The sequence below is a fragment of the Arvicanthis niloticus genome, chromosome 8, assembly GCF_011762505.2.
Source record: "Arvicanthis niloticus isolate mArvNil1 chromosome 8, mArvNil1.pat.X, whole genome shotgun sequence".
Taxonomy (NCBI): Eukaryota; Metazoa; Chordata; class Mammalia; order Rodentia; family Muridae; genus Arvicanthis; species Arvicanthis niloticus.
Window position 1 is genome coordinate 14,306,202 of NC_047665.1, and position 19,377 is coordinate 14,325,578.

The 19,377-nt window shown below is 50.9% G+C and overlaps 1 protein-coding gene across 12 annotated transcripts in view; it reads left to right on the forward strand.

The window, feature by feature from the left end:
- The first annotated feature begins 12,565 nt into the window (after positions 1-12,565).
- Wnk2 (WNK lysine deficient protein kinase 2) overlaps positions 12,566-19,377 on the forward strand; it is a 104,201-nt gene continuing 97,389 nt past the window's right edge. For 9 of the 12 annotated variants that reach the window (XM_076939057.1, XM_076939061.1, XM_076939062.1 and 6 more), the window contains exons 1-2: positions 12,567-12,789; positions 13,337-14,025. In XM_076939057.1, coding sequence (XP_076795172.1) covers positions 13,339-14,025 — 687 coding nt within the window. In that variant the 5' untranslated portion in view covers positions 12,567-12,789; positions 13,337-13,338. Of the gene's footprint in view, positions 12,790-13,336; positions 14,026-19,377 lie in introns of all 12 variants that reach the window. The other 3 variants (XM_034509935.3, XM_034509939.3, XM_076939060.1) reach the window with 2 other exon arrangements.

Below are 19,377 nucleotides of genomic sequence, written 5' to 3' on the forward strand. Positions count from 1 at the left end.
CCAAAAGAGGGCTTTGGATTCCCTGGAGCTGCAGTTACAGACAGTCATGAGTAATCTGAGTGGGTGCTGAGATAAAAACTCAAGTCTTTGCAAGAGCAGCATGCACTTTAAAGCACAGAGCCATCTCTCCCACGGCTGCAACTCTTCTTGCAGGGTTTGAAACTCTTCAAAATAAAAGTGGAGGAAAACACAAACAAAACATTAAGCCCATAGTTCCATTGCTTATTGGCTAAGAGTGCAAAGTCTTGGGGAGGGCACTGTTATTTTGAAAGCCCTGCTCTACTCTGCCAGCCATCCTTGTCAGTCCTGGCTTGCCAGAGCTCAGCTCCCCAACCTGTGAGGCCCAAGGAGCTAGGTGACCTGTACAGTCTGGCCCAGAGCCATGCCCTCAGCTTTCGGCATCTCCCTGGGTGCCAGCATGTGACCTAGGTGGGGATGGATTATCACATAATCTGGCTTGTTGTCACATCTAGAATGCAGAGATGAGGTTCTACCTCGTGTGTGTGTGTGGGGTGGGGGGCGGGTTGTGGGACTTTACATCAGTCCAGGGACCAGATCTAGACTGCCCTGGGCCAGAAAGTGTAGGGTGGCAGTGCACTTGTGCAAGCCCTCCCTGATCTACTTGCAGAGGTAGGTGGGAAGAGCTGGATCCTATCATGATTTTGTTGGAAGAAACCACACCCTACCCTGGCCTTAAGGCAATGAGCTAATAGTGAAGAAAAAAACAAAACAAAACAAAACAACAACAAAAAAAAAAACCTTTCTGGGACTGGCCCCTCCTCTGCACCTGTGGTTCCCTCTGGGTCTTTGAACCCCACTCTCTACTTCTCCACTAGAGACTCCCAGGTGGGTGGGGTGAGGCTGTCTGAGGGTGACATGTTGACTCCACTCCACAAGCCAAATGCTGGGGACCTCGCTGCCCGGGTACCACAGTTAGCATGTGTCCCCACAGTCTGTGCACTGGAAACTTAGTCTCCAGTGCAGCAGGGAGGATGGGGCTTTCCGGATGAGACTACGTCCTGAGGGATCTAGTTTACATGAGGTTTAATCACTCAGGGATTAATGGACAGCTGGGTTGCCAGAGGTGTGGCTGTGTTAGAGAAACGCTCTCTGTTTTGGTAGCTCGCTCAGTCTTGCCACAGGTTATGACACAGCAAGGCCAGCAACTGTGGATGTCATGATCTCTAATAACATGCCTCCAAAACTGTGAGCCAACTGCATGTCTTTATAAAGTACCCTGACTTGGGTATTTTGTTACAGCCACTGAGGTGGGCGGCATGAGAAGTGGAGTGTGGAGACCATTTAACCCCCAATGTACAACTCAAAGACCAAGATACCTTTAAATGATGGGAACCTTGAAGACCAGGTGCATTTGTCATTTTCTTAATATTATTTATTTAATGTATATGAGTACACCGTTGCTCTCTTCAGATCCACCAGAAGAGGGCATCAGATCCCATTACAAATGGTTGTGGGCCACCATGTAGGTTGCTGGGAATCGAATTCAGGACCTTTGGAAGAGCAGTCAGTGATCGTAACTGCTGAGCCATCTCTCCAGCCCCGCATTTGTTATTTTCAATCGTTCTTCCTCACTCCCAGCAGAGGATGGGCATCTCCTGGCCAAGCCTCCCAGTGCTCTCTCATTTGCTCAACACTGTAGTTAGAACACGGCATCATGGAGGCAATCACTACAGTTCAAGTGTGAAATTTTCTTTCATTAATTATTAAAGTTGTACTTTTTAAAATGCCTACATTTGGGAACCTTTTGTATCCTGTCAATTCTCTCCCTATATCTCTCTTTCTATCCTTCTGAGACAGGTATGGAGAGCTCTGGTTCAGACAGGGTATTTTTTTTTTTTAAATAACTATTTATTTTATGTATAGGAGTACACTGTAGCTGTCTTCAGACATACCAGAAGAGGGCATCAGATCCCTTTACAGATGGCTGTGAACAACCATGTGGTTGCTGGGAGTAGAACTAAGGACCTCTGGAAGAGCAGTCAGTGCTCTTAACCGCTGAACCATCTCTCCAGCTCCTGAGACAGGAGAGTCCAGACTGTTCTTAAACTACCTGTGTAGCTGAGGATGACCTTGGATTCTTGATTCTTCTGCCTTCATCTCCCAAGTGCTGGGATGGTATGTGTGTGCTATCCCCATTGACCCCATGCATTCACATGTGCTAGTAAAACACTCTACAAATTGAGTCATAGCCTCTACTCCATTTGTCTGTTTTTAAAAATCATTATTTATTTTATGAGTGCCTGCATGTATGCCTGAGCACCACGTGTGTGCAGTGCCCTTGGCGGCCAGAAGGTGGTGCTGGATCCTCTGGAACTGGAGTAACAAATGTTTGTGAGCTGCCATGTGGGTTCTGGTTCCCTGGAAGAGCAGCCAGTGCTTGTGATGGCTGAGCCATTCACTTTTATCTGCCTACTGGGGTCCTTTAGAAAGGGACAACCTTTTAGATCTTCTCTGTCTTCTAGTCTGTGGTCCCAAGGTCTCCTCTGAGCAGTATCCCAGATGACCCAGGCAAATGATGCCCACCAAGTGATCAGTCATGTGACCTATTTGTTTGTTTGTTTTGTTTTGTTTTTTTGGTTTCTCGAGACAGGGTTTCTGGCTGTCCTGGAACTCACTCTGTAGACCAGGCTGGCCTTGAACTCAGAAATCCACCTGTCTCTGCCTCCCAAGTGCTGGGATTAAAGGCGTGCGCCACCACCGCCCAGCTATTTGTTTATTTGTGTGAGCTCTGGGGTCAGGTGTATAGGAGGCAATTGGTGTCTGCAGGAACCTCATGTTCACTTGTCTTTAGCTGAGTAAGCCGGGTGCTTCCAGAGACAGTCCAGGGACAGGCAAAGGCTCTTTGAAACTGAGCCTGCTGGAAAAACACCAGAAGCCAGGCAAACGACAAACATGCTAAGTGGAAAAAAACCCCTGTTTCCTCAAGGAGGATAATGCAGCCCCTTGTAGGTTGCACGGGAAGTTTCAGACAGCCCTGCTAGATGCAAATTGGAAACTTGGGCTGAGAGACCCCCTGCTGGCACCGGTCTGAGTCAGCCTCTCAGAGCTGGAATGACAGGTTGTCTGTGGCAGACACTAAGCACAGGCTATGCTTAGAGGAACGACCTGTGAGGGCTAAAGTTATATTTTAAGTTTTAATTACTGTGCTCAAGAGAGCTATTGAATAAAAATTCCTCTAACCTGTAAGTCTCACTTTCCCAAGGATAGATAAGCCTGTAAACTCCACTTGCCCCAGGCCAGATAACTTCCTGGAATGCTGGGGGCTGTTGTTCACTGAAGATAACAAGCCACTTGTTTTCACTTCTGTAAATAAAGTTGATTGCCCCAAAAGCAAAGGATGCGCTGGATCACAAGAAGGTGGGAAGCACAAGGGCAGGAAGTATGTGAAGATGTTTGCTTGTCCCCTATTGGATGAAGGCAGAAAAGAAAGCCTTGTGGATTTTGCCTTTATAAACACCTCATGTAATTCACAGCCATTCTCTGGGAATCCCAGGTATGGGCCTGGCCAGTATCCATCGTCCTGGTCAGTATTTAATAAAGCTTTCTTCAAATTTGGCTCAAAAAATTGTGGTAGTGGTCTTATTCTCACTTGGTGGATTAACAGACCTTGTCACAGTGATGTAGCAGGTGCTGAGACTAGCTGCCACTTGGACTTTTCTGCTTTGTGCATAACACTGCTGGCTTTAGCCAGGCGGTGGTGGCACACGCCTTTAATCCCAGCACTTGGGAGGCAGAGGCAGGCAGATTTCTGAGTTTGAGGCCATCCTGGTCTACAGAGTGAGTACCAGTATAGCCAGGGCTACACAGAGAAACCCTGTCTCGAAAAAACACAAAAACAAAAACAAAAACAAAAACAAAACAAAAAGAAAGAAAGAAAGAAAGAAAGAAAAGAAAAAAACCACTGCTGGCTTTGTGGTAACTATGTCTACCACTAAGTCCACATGGGCTTCCACATCTCCTAGAAACAGGGAGATAAGGCTTGTCCTTGACATATTGGATAGCTCTCTGACTTGGTGGCTAATAAGATGAGGGCATGAGACCTAGGATGCCCTGGCTGAGGAGTTGCTCAGAGTCTAATAAGTTCAACTCAACAAACGTGGCCTCTATGCTGTCCCTGTGACACAGGACATCATGCCGGCAGCAGTCAGAAGCATTGTTTCTTAATCTATTTATTTATTTTGTGTGTAGGGGACTTAGTATGAGTGCACATGTGTACTTGTTCATGTGGAGATCAGAGATACAACACCAGATGTTGTCCAAAGAAGACCCCAGAAACGCTGCCTTCCTCTTGGAGCAAGGGTCTGTCTCATTGGCTTGGAGCTCACCAATTTCACTAGACTGGCTGACCAGTGAATTCCAGAACTAGAATAATACACCATCATGCCTGCCTTTCTACAGGGACGTTGGGGAGCCGAACCCACATCCTTGTGCTGGCAAGGTGAGCATTAAACAACAGAGCCACATACCCCAGTCCCTCTACCACATTTTGCCCACTTTGGGAACTGCTCAGAATTCCAGGGGACTATGCTGTAGCATCACTCACGACTCTGCAAGGCAGGTACCTCCATTGTCATGTTGATTAGTGAGAAAACAGAGAAGTTAATGAATATATATCCAAAATCACAGCCAATGGGAGATGCTAGGACTTGAATCTGATCCAGGACTCTTCTGTCCTGTCTTCTGTGCATTTGCTCAGACCCTGCTTGCTGAGGAACGTTCTTCTTCATCTCACAACTGGTGAGAGATCAAGTCTTCCTTTTCTGAAGACACAGATAGGACTGCTTTGGCCCAAGTGTGGAAAGCCGAAGTGACCAGAAGCTTTTGTGAGTAGAGCACTGTTGAAACCCTTCGGCTTCTCTCTCTTCCCATTTCTTAGCTCTTGCCATGGCAAAACTCCACAGACAGTATTTACGTGGTTTGGACATATTTGATAGCGTAGGAATCGTGTGGTTCACTTAACCCAATCGCTGGCATCCTGGCGATTTCTAGTGCTTATTATAAATAATCCTCCTGTGAATACCTTCATACATCACTGGTCACTCCATTGGAAGAGATTCTGCAAAAGGAATTACTGACTTAAACTGTAAGAGCTGTATTCACATGGACCGCTGCCCTGGCTATAAACTGTTTTCCACAAAGCTTGTGCCAGTCTGCACAGCTGCCTCCATTTAAGGGCAGTGGGACAAGACAGAGGCCACATGACAAGCTAGGTCTGCAGAAGGCATCAGGGACAAGGGAAATTTACACAAAATCAGGGCTTTGCTCTCAAGGACAGCAAGCAGATGGAGGTCGTAGTGGGACTGAGAAGGGAGGGGGTCATGGTTCACTTGCCTGTCCATAGGGAAGAGCATCAAAACCAAAGCCTCCAGGGAGCTAAGGGCTTCTCTCAGAGGCCTGGAGCTGACCACGTGGCAGCTTCAAGGTGGTGTGGTAAGCATTCAGGCCTCATAGCCAGGCACGTACCTGCTGGGTGGTATACTCTACATGGTTGCCTTCTCTGTGTCTTAGTCCCGCCTATACATTCGTCATGAGGGTTTTCCTCAAAAAAAGAAAGAAGAGAGAGAGAGAGAGAGAAAGAGAGAGAGAGAGAGAGAGAGAGAGAGAGAGAGAGAAATGAAATTAGCTCAGAGTTGTCCATTGAGTGCTGGCTGTATTTTTTATCACTGCGGCAAGACCCACTGGGCTCCTCAGAATGCCTCTAGGTTCAAGCTCTCTGAATTTAGTTCCTAGGAAGCAGCCTGGTGCATTCTGGGAGCAGTAAGTGGAGGAGGGGGCCGTGGTTCCTTCCATATCTAAGGTGCCCCTTCAGCAGGGCCTGTGGGTGGGAAACTCAAACATTTGCTCATTCCATGTCATTTAGGGGCCTTTCACTCTGAACCAGGAAAAGAAAAACCCAGACCTAATCTGAGGTGTGCCTCATCAGCTCAAATTAAGTAGATCTGTGCTTGGGAAAAAAAAGATACCAATTACATGTGCTTGTTTGCTAGGTACTGATAGGTACCTGCTGTTGAGCATCTCCCATGGGGACAAGCTGCCTGTAGATAAAGCTGTGGCCTCCAGAGTCCGTGCAGTGATACTGTGCACAGTGTGTGTGTGTGTACGTGTGTGTGTACGTGTGTGTGTGTGTGTGTGTGTGTGTGTGTGTAAGTCCTGGGAATGGAGACCAGAACCTCATATATGCTAATTTTCTAGCACTGTGCTATACCCCCAGACCCCCAAACATTTGTATTTTTATTTGTTTTCTTATAAATGAACATGTGCTCTTTAAAAAAAAAAATCTAAAATCAAAACAAGGGCTTGAAGGATTCCCTCAGTGGTTAAGAGTCCTTCCTGATCTTCCTAGCATTCACACCAGGTTGGGCGGAGGGGATCTGGTGTCCTCTTCAGACCTCCAAGGGCATGCTTGCCAGCATGTATATATTCCTGCGTGGGCATACACACATGTATTAAAAATGTTAAAAGTATTTTAAATTTTAAAAAATCAACCCAAATGTTGGGAGCAGACTTTTAGCAGAAAGCGGCTAGATCAACTTTGCAGCCATCTCAAGCCACATACCCTGATAAGAGACTTATTTTTCAGCAGCCTACAATAGCTGAGCACACTCTGACAAACATCTTGTTTATCCCACATAGCTTGTTTTGCTGTTTAGTGACCCCAGCTGCATGGTGCACGTGGTAAAATGTCTTCACCTGTGTTCTCCTGCTTGTGCTTATAAATACCCGGGATTTTCTTGCAAGGGAGTCAATATGAGTCAATGGGAGACAGTAAACGAGACTTGACTACACACTCTGGTTTGTCTGCGTTGAGTCTATTCCCCTTTATTCCCACTCTCTCTCTTGCTAGACCCTGACCCGAGGACCAGATCAGCAGAACGGTCTGCAACACAGTAGCTCCAAAATGTGGGGCAGCTCGGGCTGGGACATTTTGGTGCCTAACGTGGGGCAGTATGGGCTGGAACACCCAAGAGGCTGGTGAGATGGCTCAGCAGGCACTTGAGAGACAATCCTGGGAGCCTGAGTTCTATGGTTGTACAGTTTGGAATCATGTATGGTGGTGTCTCCATTATTGTTGTTTTTGCTTAGGATTGCTTTGGCTGGCCTTGTGTGTGGTGTATGGTGTGCTTCTATACAAACTTTAAGATGGTTTCTTCTGGCCAGGCAGTGGTGGTGCATGCCTTTAATCCCAGCACTTGGAAGGCAGAGGCAGGCGGATTTCTGAGTTCGAGGCCAGCCTGGTCTACAGAGTGAGTTCCAGGACAGCCAGGTTTACACAGAGAAACCCTGTCTCGAAAAGCCAAAGCCAAAAAAAAAAAAAAAAAAAAAAAAAAAAAAAAAAAAAAAAAAAAAGATGGTTTCTTCTGCTGTAAAGAAAGAATGTCATTAGACCCTGGATGAGGACCATGTTAAATCGATACATGCCTTTCCCCCCCCCCCCCCCGAAGATTTATTTTATGTATATGAGTATACCATTGCTCTCTTCAGACACACCAGAAGAGGGCATTGGATCTCATTACAGATGGTTGTGAACCATCATGTGGTTGCTGGGAATTGAACTCAGGACCTCTGGAAAAGCAGTCAGTGCTCTTTACTGCTGAGCCATCTTTCCAGCCTCTGTAGGTGTCTTTTGATACTACAGCCATTTTCCCAAAATTCGTTTTGTCAACTTGAGTGTGGGAGGTCTCTTCACTGGCTTCTTCAAACTCTTCCTTAATTTAATGCTTTCATTATAGGCTTCTTTCACCTCCTTGGTGAGGTTTGTTTCTAGGTATTTTATTTCTTCCAGGCTATTGTGAATGGAATTCTTTTTCTATTTCTTTCTCAGTGTGTTCAATATACTTCCTTGTTTATTTTTGCAATGCTGGAGCTCAAACCCAGGTCCCAGTGCTCACTACAGACGCATTCAGTCACTGAGCTCTTCTCTAATCAGGACAGTTTTATTTTAGATGGTTTCATCTGCCTTCCCAGAACTGTCATCTGAAACTCAGTTGCCCCTGGGATCACAAAGAGAGCCCTACCCAGCAATCAGTTTCTACTCAGAAGACCATTGGGCCATTCTCTGATTTATGTATCTTATTCTGAAACTTCACTTTCCTCTTTGGATTTTTAAAAAGGGGTCTCAAATATCCCAGGCTCTTCTCCAAACTACTATGTTAGTTTAGGACATCCTTGAACTTCTGATGTCTGTGCTTCATCTCCTGAGTGCTGGGATTACAGGTATTACACCCGGTTAATGCAATCCTAGTTGGCTTTCTGTTGCTGTCATCAACCACAGGCCCAAAGTAACTTGGGGAAGAAATGTTTTATCTGGTTTACAGATTATAGTTCACTGGACAGTGGTGGTTCATGCCTTTGATCCAAGCACTTGGAAGGCAGAGGCAAGTAGATCTCTGAGTTTGAGGCCAGCTTGGTGTACAGAGTGAGTTCTAGGACAGCCAGGGCTATACAGAGAAACCCTGGCTTGGAAACAAACAAACAAACAAATCCCAAACAACAACAACTAAGAAAACAGGTTATAGTCCAACATTGGGGGAATCGGAGGCAGGATCTGAAACAGAGACCACAGGGGAATACTTCTTACTTCTTTGTTCAGCTCGATTTTTTTTATATAACCCAGGACTGTTGAGAGCTGTTGGTGTCCTTTTAGGAATTTGACATTTGTCACTGGGCTTGGACAAGGGAGTATGCTTAGATAAGAATGTCAGAAACAGTGACCATGGGGCCTTGTTCACTACTCAATTATCACCTTGTGTCATCCTTTTGCCTACTACTTTGCTTGATTACTATCTTCTGTGATCTGTTTACTGCTTCGCTTGATGACTTTGTCTTTGATTGGAGAACTGACCATGGTTTTTGAATATGCCTGGAATGATATAAAAGCAGGCTGGAGAGAAATAAAGCTGCTTCAGCCTCTGTACGGGCTGGAGTCATGTTATAATTTTGTCTAACTTTTTCTTTTTCAATCCTCACTCCCTTGCTTGAGACCCTGTAGACTGAGCTGGCTTGGTCGCAGGAATGCCTGCCCAGAAGAGACACTGCTCACCATGGACTACCAAAAGGGGCCATTACAGCTTTGTTTCTGTTAGGTGATCACTCTACCAACTGAGCTACATCCTTTGCCCATAGTTCAGAGAATTCTAATGGTGCCTCATTGTTGGGAGGAAACGCGATTCCTCATTCCTTCCTGTAGCATGGTAAAGTCATTGTAGTAAGGCCCCTCTGACACCCAGTCCATGTCCCAAGGCTCTTTCCAGAAGAACTATCATTGGAGAGTGAGGTACCAGGTTGAACAAACTGTGGCCTGGGCATGCCCTGGCCACTGCCTCCCAGGACTGAGGCTCTGTCCCCTAACTGTCCCTACCTTGGGTCACACAATGTTGCCTGATCTTTGTCCTGCCTCATCCTCCCTCAGTCTCTCAGGGAGGACTTCCTGTGACCTCCCTGCCCTCCACCCTGGGTCAGGCCACTTGCCCTGCCTCTTTGGTATCTGTTCTCCAGAAATGTCTCCTCCATTCATGTGCTGCAACTACCAGAGTGTCTTCCATTCATCTGTCCCAACCTCCCAGGTAGGCCCAGGGAAAACTAGTGATAAGAACTGGCTGTTAGACCTGAGTTCTAGATAGGCCAGCATACCTGCATACTGAGAACTGCACCTGACAGCAGTACCTGGGGATGGGTGAGGCTTTCCTCTGGCAATACTGACTTCTCTTTGTAATTAAGGCCTTGTGGGCTCTGGCATTAGCCAGCAGGAGTGTCCTGTCCTCCTATCTGCCTCCCTTTCCTCAAAGTTTGTTGCTGAGACTGTAAGATATGACTGCCATACCCATCCATAGGTGAGCAGATCGCAGGTCCTCTGCATGGAACAGATAGATGTCTCTTCGGGTGTCTAACCCTGGTGACTCTTGTCACATGAAGGGCTGAGGCGGCTAAGATGAGAACTGCAGAGAGAAGTCACTATCCTTTTTGCTTGGATCTTGAGCAGCCACTAAAGGTAGAATACTGGCCGGATTCAGCCTCTGCATCCTCATCTCCAAGTGGAGGGAACCTTGGATACAGTTCTATTGAGCATCAGAAGCAGATGCTGTATCTAGGCCCTTGGGTTGGTGCTTTTGCAGAGCATCCTCCCACAGCCTTGGCTTGTGAGCCTTAGGAAATCTAGCCATGCAGTGGGAAGTGTTTGGGATCAGAACGACAGACTCAGAGATGTCCAGGGACCTTAAGAAGGTGGGTGCTTGGCTTCTAAATTCTATATGAAGGAGCCCTTGATTCCATGTGTTGAAATTTCAAGGGTCTGTTAGTGATACTAGTCTGAGACTCCTTGCAAAGAGATCAATGGCCTTATCCAGTAGTTTCACAGCTGTAGACTCCAAGGGCTGGCATAGAAAGTGAGTTCACCATAGGAGGTATGTAAGTGGGGCTGTGGGAAAACACCCCCAGGGAATTTGTTATAAAGTACATGGTGCCCAGTCAGACAGAGGCTCTCTGAGATCCATCTCAGCCTGGATTGTGCCCCAGTTTTGTGAGTAGGGTCATAATTCTTCACCAACATGAATGAATGTGTATGGGCAATAGCTGTAGGTATGGCCAAGGTCTCTCTGGGTAGCCCAGGCTGGCCTCTGCCTCCTGAATGCTAGGGTTATAAGTATGCACCACCATACTTCTACTGGGTGTTGTAAGTGGCTGGCTGCTTTCACCACTAGTCATTCAGCAGGTATATGCCATAGGCTGACACTGTGTTCTGTTGGAAGGAGACAGACTAGCATGCTGACATCCTTCTGTCATGATTTCTCTTACACAGGCCCTGCATATAGCTTCCGCACACATGCCAGGACCCAGAGGGCCTTTGCTGGATAAACCCTGTCCAGGAGAAAGTGCATCCTACAGGCTCAGATTAGGAGAGGCAATACTGGGGTCTCCAGCCTCCTTAGTGAAGATGCAAAGGTCCTCATCCACGTTCTGCCCCAGCCTGAGAGGGAGGTGCAGCTTGGGTCCCCATCTCTAGGGACACTCAGACCTGTAGAGCTGGCACCTGCACTCTGCTTCTGGCTTGAGTGGGCTTTTCGTTCACACTTGAGTCTCAATATAGATGAGAAATGAGATAATATAAATTAACAGGTATCTGGCAAATGCCTAGCCCAGTGCCAAGCACACGATTTAAGCCGTGGGTCTCTGGGGTATATGTTGGAGTCCTGACTTTAGATGTCTCTCAGTTTTCATAATGTATGTAGTCCCAGCATGCTCCTAGGAGGCTGACAGTGTGCTACCACCCAACTCAGCTAGGAAGAGATTTGAACATAAGCCTTTTAAAGTTACTTCTGACTGGTCTCAGCACCCACTGCCAGCCCCTAGCAGGGCCAGGGAAATCCTGTCACTGGGTAACAGTTCTGTCAGCATTTGCTTCCTTTTAATCGTGAAGGATGTGTTTGTTGTCTCTGTTGGCTTTTGTGTCATATGAGTTGCTGGTGTCAAAGGCTCTAAGGCCAGCAGCCGTTGGGCATCCGTTCATACTTGTAATGTCCATTTTTGACAGGGTGCCGTATCATCAGGGTGAGCAAAGAGATCAGAACATTCTGGTATCTTCCTTTGTGCTGTTTTCCTCGGGTAAAGTGGGACCAATGACGTGCATTGCAAGGAGCGAGTGCTGGTGAATTGTAGGTTCAAGCAGGTGTCCAGCATGGGCTCAGAAATCAGGTCAGTCTTCTGTGACCTTTGCAGTCGGGTTCAGAGATGCCCGGGGGAGGGGCTTGTCTTTGGGAGTTGAGTAGCTCTGTGGGTTGGGAGTCCTGGGGGCAAGGAGGTTGGGGTGTGGGTGGGGGATGAAAATCAACATGGTAAATCAAAGGAGTTTCTGAAAACTTCTTCCGGTCTCCATCTTGGGACCTCTGAGGTTTAGGACAGAGAAGTCCTTTCTATTTCTATTTATCTATCATTTGTTTTTGAGACGGTTCCTTTGTTGTCATGTGGTCCATCTTCCGGATCAAGTATCCTCCTGCCTCCTCCCCCTGGTGCTGGGATTACAGGCTTGGGCCACCACACCACTGATCAGGGCAAAGGACATCTGTCTTTGAGATCTGGATTTGCTTAACCAGGAAAAAAAAGGGTGTGTGTGTGTGTGTGACACAGTGCTTAGTGGTATCAACCTTGGTGGTTGACAGCGAGGCTCTCTTATACCTTGGAAGTACAGAAAGGCCCGAAAGACACTCCAAGTTTGCGATCACGCTTGGGCTCCTGAGGGTAGGGTACCCTGGGGTTGTCTGTTTTGTCTCGGCATAGCTTCCAGCATTCGGAGCTCTGGCTAAGTCACGCCTGTGGCCAACCCCTCAAGGCCCACAGTTCAGCCGACCACTTCCAAAGAGCTTCAGAGCCAGGCGTCGCCTGGGACCCTAGCCGCAGGTGGAGGCCAAGGGGAGCATCCCGCAGGTGGCGGCGCTCAGCCGCAGCCAGGTGGGCGTGCCAGGCCCCGCCCCGCGCTCCGCTCTTGGGGGGGTGGGACAAACGGAAGCCCCGCCCTCCCCGCGCGCTAGTTCGGAGCCGGTGCGGGAGCGGAGGCGCGCGGAGCCGGCAGGAGCACGCGGGAGCGCGGCCCCGCAGCGGCCCGGCCCGAGGGAGCAGCACGCAGGAGCAGAACGGCCTGGCGACCCCCACCCCAGCCAGGACCCCGCCCCGGTGCGACGCGGCCCCGAGAGAGGACTCCGGCCCCGGAGCGCGGCCTCGCCCGCTTCGCTCGCCTGGGTCTCCGGGCTGCGGGCATGGACAGCGCCCGCTCGCCCTGTGAGTATCGAGCCCTCCCGCTCGCCGCCTTTGTGTGCGCGCCGCGCCGCCGCAGCCCCCTCCCCGCGCGCCCCGGGCCCGCGTCCTTTGTGGAGCCGGCTCCTGTCCGGTGCTTCCCCTTGCCCCGGGCCTCCCTGTCCCTTCCCCACCCGCCCGTGGGATAGCCTAGCAGGGTCGCTCCTGTGCTGGTCCTGACCCTTTTCTCCAGCCTCCGGAACCCTTCTGTAGCTCCTTTGGGCCCTCAGGGATACCTAGCAGGTCGTCCTTCCCCCCACCCCCGTAGTCCCTGGGACGGCTTGAGACACGCCGCGTTCTCCTCTCGGGGCTGAGTGAGGCAGGGCATCCCCTTTGCAATCCTCGCTTCAGCGTCCGGTCTGCAGCCCCTCTCCCCGGAGCCCGCAGAGGACCGCCCGGCCGGCAGGCAGGCCACTTCTGCGGTGGGGCTGGGCAGGGCGCGGGCCCAGAGGCGGCGCTGTCTCATCCCGCGGCCCAGGCAGGTGCGGCGGGGCTGGCGCTCACGCGGGGCCCGTGTGTCCTTGGCCCGCAGAGATGGACGGCGATGGCGGCCGCCGAGACGCCCCCGGCGCGGTGATGGAGGCCGGGCGCGGCACGGGGTCGGCGGGCATGGCAGAGCCGCGGGCGAGGGCGGCGCGGCTCGGGCCCCAGCGCTTCCTGCGGCGCAGTGTGGTGGAGTCGGACCAGGAGGAGCCGCCGGGCCTGGAGGCGGCCGAGACGCCGAGCGCGCAGCCCCCACAGCCCCTGCAGCGCAGGGTGCTTCTACTCTGCAAGACGCGCCGCCTCATCGCGGAGCGCGCCCGGGGCCGCCCCGCCGCGCCCGCGCCCGCGCCCGCAGCGCCCGTTGCGCCTCCCGGCTCCCCGAGTGCCCCCTCGGACCCTGGCCCGGAGCGATCGGGCACGCAGGAGCCCGGCCCAGATCCCACCACCGCCTCAGCCACAGCCGCACCGCTCCCCGACGGCGGCCCGCGGCAGGAGGAGGCGCCGGCCCCAACACAGGAGGACGCTGGAGCCACCGAGGCAAAGCCGGAGCCCGGGCGCGCACGCAAGGATGAACCTGAGGAGGAGGAGGACGATGAGGACGACCTCAAGGCCGTGGCCACCTCTTTGGACGGCCGCTTCCTCAAGTTCGACATCGAGCTGGGCCGGGGCTCCTTCAAGACGGTCTACAAGGGGCTGGACACGGAGACCTGGGTGGAGGTAGCCTGGTGTGAACTGCAGGTGAGTGCAGCTGCCCGCAGGTGGGCTGTCAGCAAATGCGTCCTTGGGTGTGTCCTTGCTCGTATGCAGGGCTTTAGGCAGCCCTGGGGATGGTAGCTGGTGTGTGTCACCTTCTGTGTGGGTGTCCTGCAGGACATGTGCCGCGTGTATGGATAGCCTGTTGGTGCTGTTTTTGAACCTGTGCACACACAGGTTGAGGCTTGCCATCTTGGAGGTCAAGGCTGGTTATGTGCTGTGCCCACAGTGACATAGGCAGTGGAGGTTTGTTCTGTCAGCCTGTGCTCCTTGTCTGTCCTCAGAACCCACTTTTATTGACTCAGTAGAGATCTAGGGTAGTGAGTGAGAAAGGCTGTCTCTAGGCCCTCTTCTAGGCGGCTTGGAAGCTCCCAGCTGTCCTCGAATTAGCATTTTCCTGTGCCCTGCAAGATGTAGGTGTGATAGCTGCAGATGCCTGCAAGGGCTTCCTCAGACTCAGGAATGATGCTTGGTGGGTCCTTGGGGCCCTGCTGGCCAAGGCCTAGAAGCCCTGTCAGCAGCCTCCTGGTGTTCTAAGATCCTGGTTTGTTCACACATTAGCTATGTAAGTGAAAATCATGAAGGAACGCCTGCCTTTCTTCTCTCTTTCTCCTCTCTGCCTCTTCCCCACCCCCTTTCTTCCTTCCACCTCTATCTCTGTTTCTGTCTTCTTTTTCCTTTCTTTTCTGGAAGCAGAGGCTCAGCATGTATTTTTCATAACCTTGCCCTCGCGTTAGCTGTGTCAGCCCTGGCCCTGAAGATTATATAAACCGCAACCCTAGCCGTCCTGGGGCCAGCCTTGGAAGAGGAGGCAGCTCCTGTCACAAGGGGTGTTTACAGGCCCTCCCTTACTGGGAGGGAGGGGCAGCTGTCAGGCAGGGGCCAACTGGGAGAGTGCTGGCTGGAGGTGTAAGCCTACCCCGCTGGCCTGCCTGTAAAGTTAGCTGGCCTTCCAGGACTAATGCATCCTGGGCAAACCTGGGTGAGCTGAGTGCCAGGGCTGCTGTCCACTGCAGGATGGCTGCACTTTTGGCTCGGAAATGGAATTCAGGTGCCGTGTTCTCGGCACCTGCAGGGCACCCTGCATGTGTGTACAAGCTGGGCTCATTTCAGAGGTGACCTGTCATTAGTTCTGAGACAAAGAGCTTCCAAGGTCTCGTCTTTATACTGCCCTTTGGTTCTGTCATGGAAATTCAGCTTCGCATGAGAGGGTCAGTGGTGTCCCTTGGAGTTGAGTTTCCTTCCTCCTTCATGGTTCTGATGAGGATCCTAGTGCAGTGCCTCTCAGCCTTCTTAAGGCTGTAACTCTTTCGATACAGTTCCTCATGTGCTGACCCCCAATCATAAAATTATTTCCGTTGCTACTTCATAACTGTAATTTTGCTACTGTTATGAATCGTAATGTAAATGTCTGTTTTCCAATAGTCTTAGGCAACCCCCAACCATAAAATTATTTTTGTTGCTACTTTGTAACTGTAACTGTGATGTTGCTACTGTTATGAATTGTAATGTGAGTATCTGTGTTTTCTGTACTCTTAGGTGACACCTCTGAAAGGGTCTCTACCCACAGGTTGAGAACCACTGTTCGACCTTGCAGAGAGAGAGCCTTGATTGTGCAGAATGCATGGGAATGGGGAAGGGCAAAGTCTGTGGCCCAGGATCCTGAAGTGTACCCTGTGCCCCTGCTACCTGAAGAGGCACACAGGAGAGGATCCAGCAAGGGGATGGGTCTCGATTCTGGAGAATGGCATGATTCTTGGCTCCTCACCTTCCTGCTCTTGCTGGACGACCAGTGTGGCTCTGTGAGCACCTGCTGGTGCTGCTACTATGGAATGTCACTGAGGGTGGAGGGCAAACGGGTGCTACAGCAGGCTGGATGAGAGTGACTTCCACAGGCCAAGCCTGCCTATTTGTCTGAGGCATTGCAGAGGCCTGGACTCTTGTTATTCCCCTTCCCTTTAAGGCAAGGCAGCCTGCCCTTGTTGTGTGGGCAGGGCAGCAGAGGGTGGGGCCTGGTCCCTGGCCAGGGGTCTTTGGATACTTGGCTCTAGATAAAAATGGGGTAGCTTCTGGATCTTACTGCTGTTCCTTCCTTGGGGGAAGACTGGGACACCCCCCCCACCCCCCAGTAGGTGAGGAAACTGCCTTCACATCTCTTTCAGTGAGAGGTGCTGCTAATGTTTGCCTTGGGCTGCAGTGCACTTTATGGGGTTACCTTCCTCTATCTAGATCACCCTGAGGGTGGCTTACATGACAGGGGTCTGGGCCTGCTTAGAGCCCCCTGGGTGAGAGCCTCCAGATCACAAGTCCTATCAGTCGTGGGAACACTGATTGACTGCCTGATATCATTCAGGAGATGGCTGGATGTCACAGGGTCTGGGAGATGGCAGAAGCCTGACTGAGGTGTGGAGCACAGGCTTGCTGTATAGAGCTATGGGAGAACCCACCCAGAGGCCCCTGTGTGGTATCCTGGGTGGATGAGATAGTAGGGCAGCAAGGATTCTACAGATGCCAGATCAGGGCATAGGCTAGGAGAGGGGAGGCAGAGCCTTTGTGCTAGGTCAGGGTGGAGTCCCCATGTATCATATGCAGAGGACCCCATCGGTATAGGCTATAGAGTTCTTGACTTTGGACTCAGGAGGGAGTCTTGTTTATCTACCATGTACTGGGTTTTTCCTGAACCTCTGCAGTCTCCAGTGTTTCCAGCTGCTGGGGAAGGCTCCTGAATTCTAGATGCCATGGTGAAAGGAGGGTCTGTCAGAACTTTGTTTTTCTCCTGGGGAGGTTAGCCTCTAAAGGGCTTCAGTCTGTTTACTCAGGTGCCTACTAAGTGGCTGCTTCCTTTTTGCACCCTCAGTGGTGGGGCCCAGTGTGGTCTCCACAGTGGTACACTGCTTGAAGTCTCTTTCCAAGCTTCTCTGCCAAGAGGCGGAATCAACACAGTCACAGGCCTGTGAGTAGTTTAGAGGACACTGGGTTCCCTTTAGTGACTCTGTGTTGAAAGGCTTTGACAGGGAGAGCGGTATGTGCTATGTGCTTGTTCCACATCGATGACAGGAGATGGCCCACCTTCTCAACTGTAGCTGTGCCAAGCTGGAACTTGAATTGTTTTTTTCTTTTACGGGGGGTGGGGGTGGGAGGTGGTATTTCAAAATATTTCCTCCTGTCATCTATCCTTTGAATACACTTTATTCCTGCTAATAGAGTGCTTTATAATGGCAAGGGAGGAAGCAAAACACCCCTAGAATCCTCCTGTTGTCATTGTTTCTCCCTGCTTTCAGGGGATGTAGGATCCGAGGGTCTCGGTGCCTCTGTCTGCTATAGAAGTTCTGCTGTATGCTGCTTTTGCAGGGCAGAAACTTCTCCCTGGTGGGGCTCTGGGCCAGGTGTGATTCCATACACCTTGGAGAGGTGCTCAGTCCTTGGTCCTTAGCTTGGAAACTGGCTGGATCCTAACAGAATGGTATGAGGCCTAAGCCTTGCTTACTAGGGACAGAGGAGACATGGGATCAGGGTCCTCCAGTTACTAAGGGGCTCCTGCCACCGCCGATGTATATGGGCAACAGTGGACTTCTAGAAGCTCTGTGTTCCAACCTCAGGCTCCAGTCAGATGCACAGTGTCTTCCGCTGCCAGTGCAGGGATCAGGTATCACCCAAGGGGTCATCTTGTGTGGCTTATGCCTTGGAAGATAGCTCAAATACCCCTCAGACTTTTCCCAAGGGTTCTATCTGCCTTCATGGGATCTAGGTGAGGTGGAAAGCACAGGCCCAGGTCCCCTAGGATCATGCTGTGCTAACCTTGTATAGGAAACCTGGCTGCTACCTCATCTGCTCTCATCCCTGGCCCTGTGGTGTGGGGACAGGCAGTGAGCCACAGTCCCAGCAGGCAATGGTGCTTGTAAGGAGAGGACACTCTGAGACAGCATGGCCTGATTTGGCTGGCGGTCACCTGGCCTTCTTCCTGTCTTCTTTTTGTTTTTCAATCCTCTGAGTACCTAATTTTGTTCAAAGAGCTATGATTGACAACTGGTCTGTGTTAGCGCTGAGCTCACCCCCTCCATGTGTCCTGACTGAAGTCTCGTTGTGTTTTGTGGGAAATGTTGGCTCTGGCTGCCTGAATGGCCTGTGGGTATGGCTTTCCCATCAGGTGTAGAAATGTGGGCACTCGCACTTGGGCCCCTCCCTCCATCCCCACTCTTGAGTGGTGTCCTGAGGTGTGTGTGGTAAGCCATGTGGTCAGATATGGTGAGTAGCAGTTTATGCTGTGGTTAGCATTGCTGGGGGTGGGGAGTCCAGGCACCCATAGAGGCAGGTGCTTCTACAGGTGTGTATAAGGCTGAAGGGTGTTCTCAGAGGTCCCAGCCTTTGGAGGTGCCCAGCTGAGTCTGATTCAAGGCCAGATCTTCATGCGACAAAGGCATGGTGCTCCGTTTCTCTTCACAGTCTCTGCTGAGGACCCATCTCACGCATAAAATGGCACATGCAGTTACTATGACCTTCTGTCCTTGACCTGGTGTTTCTACAGCTCTGGGTACCCAGATACCTGTGAGGCAGCTGGATCCACCTCCCATGGGGCTGGCCTGGAACTTTCTGTGAGGATAACCACATCTCTCTCCATGTTTTATCTCATGTGCCCTACTGGACATGTGCTGAATGCCATACTGTTGATCTGCATGTTAAACCTGGAGAGTGGCCAGGCCATAAGACCGAGGCCCTGGCAACCTAAAGGTAGTTACTGGGATAGCAGACAGGCCATATGGTGACTTACAGAGGGGCCACTGAAGGCTGGAGAGGAGTTCAAGGTGATGTCTGACTGGCTGGGCACTGAACTGGACCAGCTATCGAGGCTGGGTGGTGATGTGCTGGCTGGGAGGATCAGGCTGGTGACTGCAGGGTCAAGAGACATCTGAGGTCAGGGTGGCTTCTGAGCACTTGGTCACCAGAGGTTTGGGCAGGCTTTTGAAGCTCCATGTTTCTAGGGTGACCATGCTCATCGGTTAGGTGGCCTTTTGTTGAGCTCAGTGCCTTCCCCCCACCCCCCCCAGGCCTGGGAGCACCATGGCAAACAGATCAGATCATGATTGCCGGAAATACGAAGTGTCAGCAGATCTCAGAATGTTGTGGTGGGAAGAGACCTGGGTGCTTAGGAGCCTTGTGGGAGTGGGACTGGAATCATTTGGACCGGACAGCTGTGTAAAGGCCCTGAGGTTGGAGCTAGAACAGCAGGTAGAAGTCCTGTGGTCAGGCAGCTAGATGGGCCTCAGGCATGGCCTAGAGGTGTGGCCAGGACTTTTGTCTGTGGTGTTCTGAGCCAAGGAGAGGGCAAGAGTACATGGC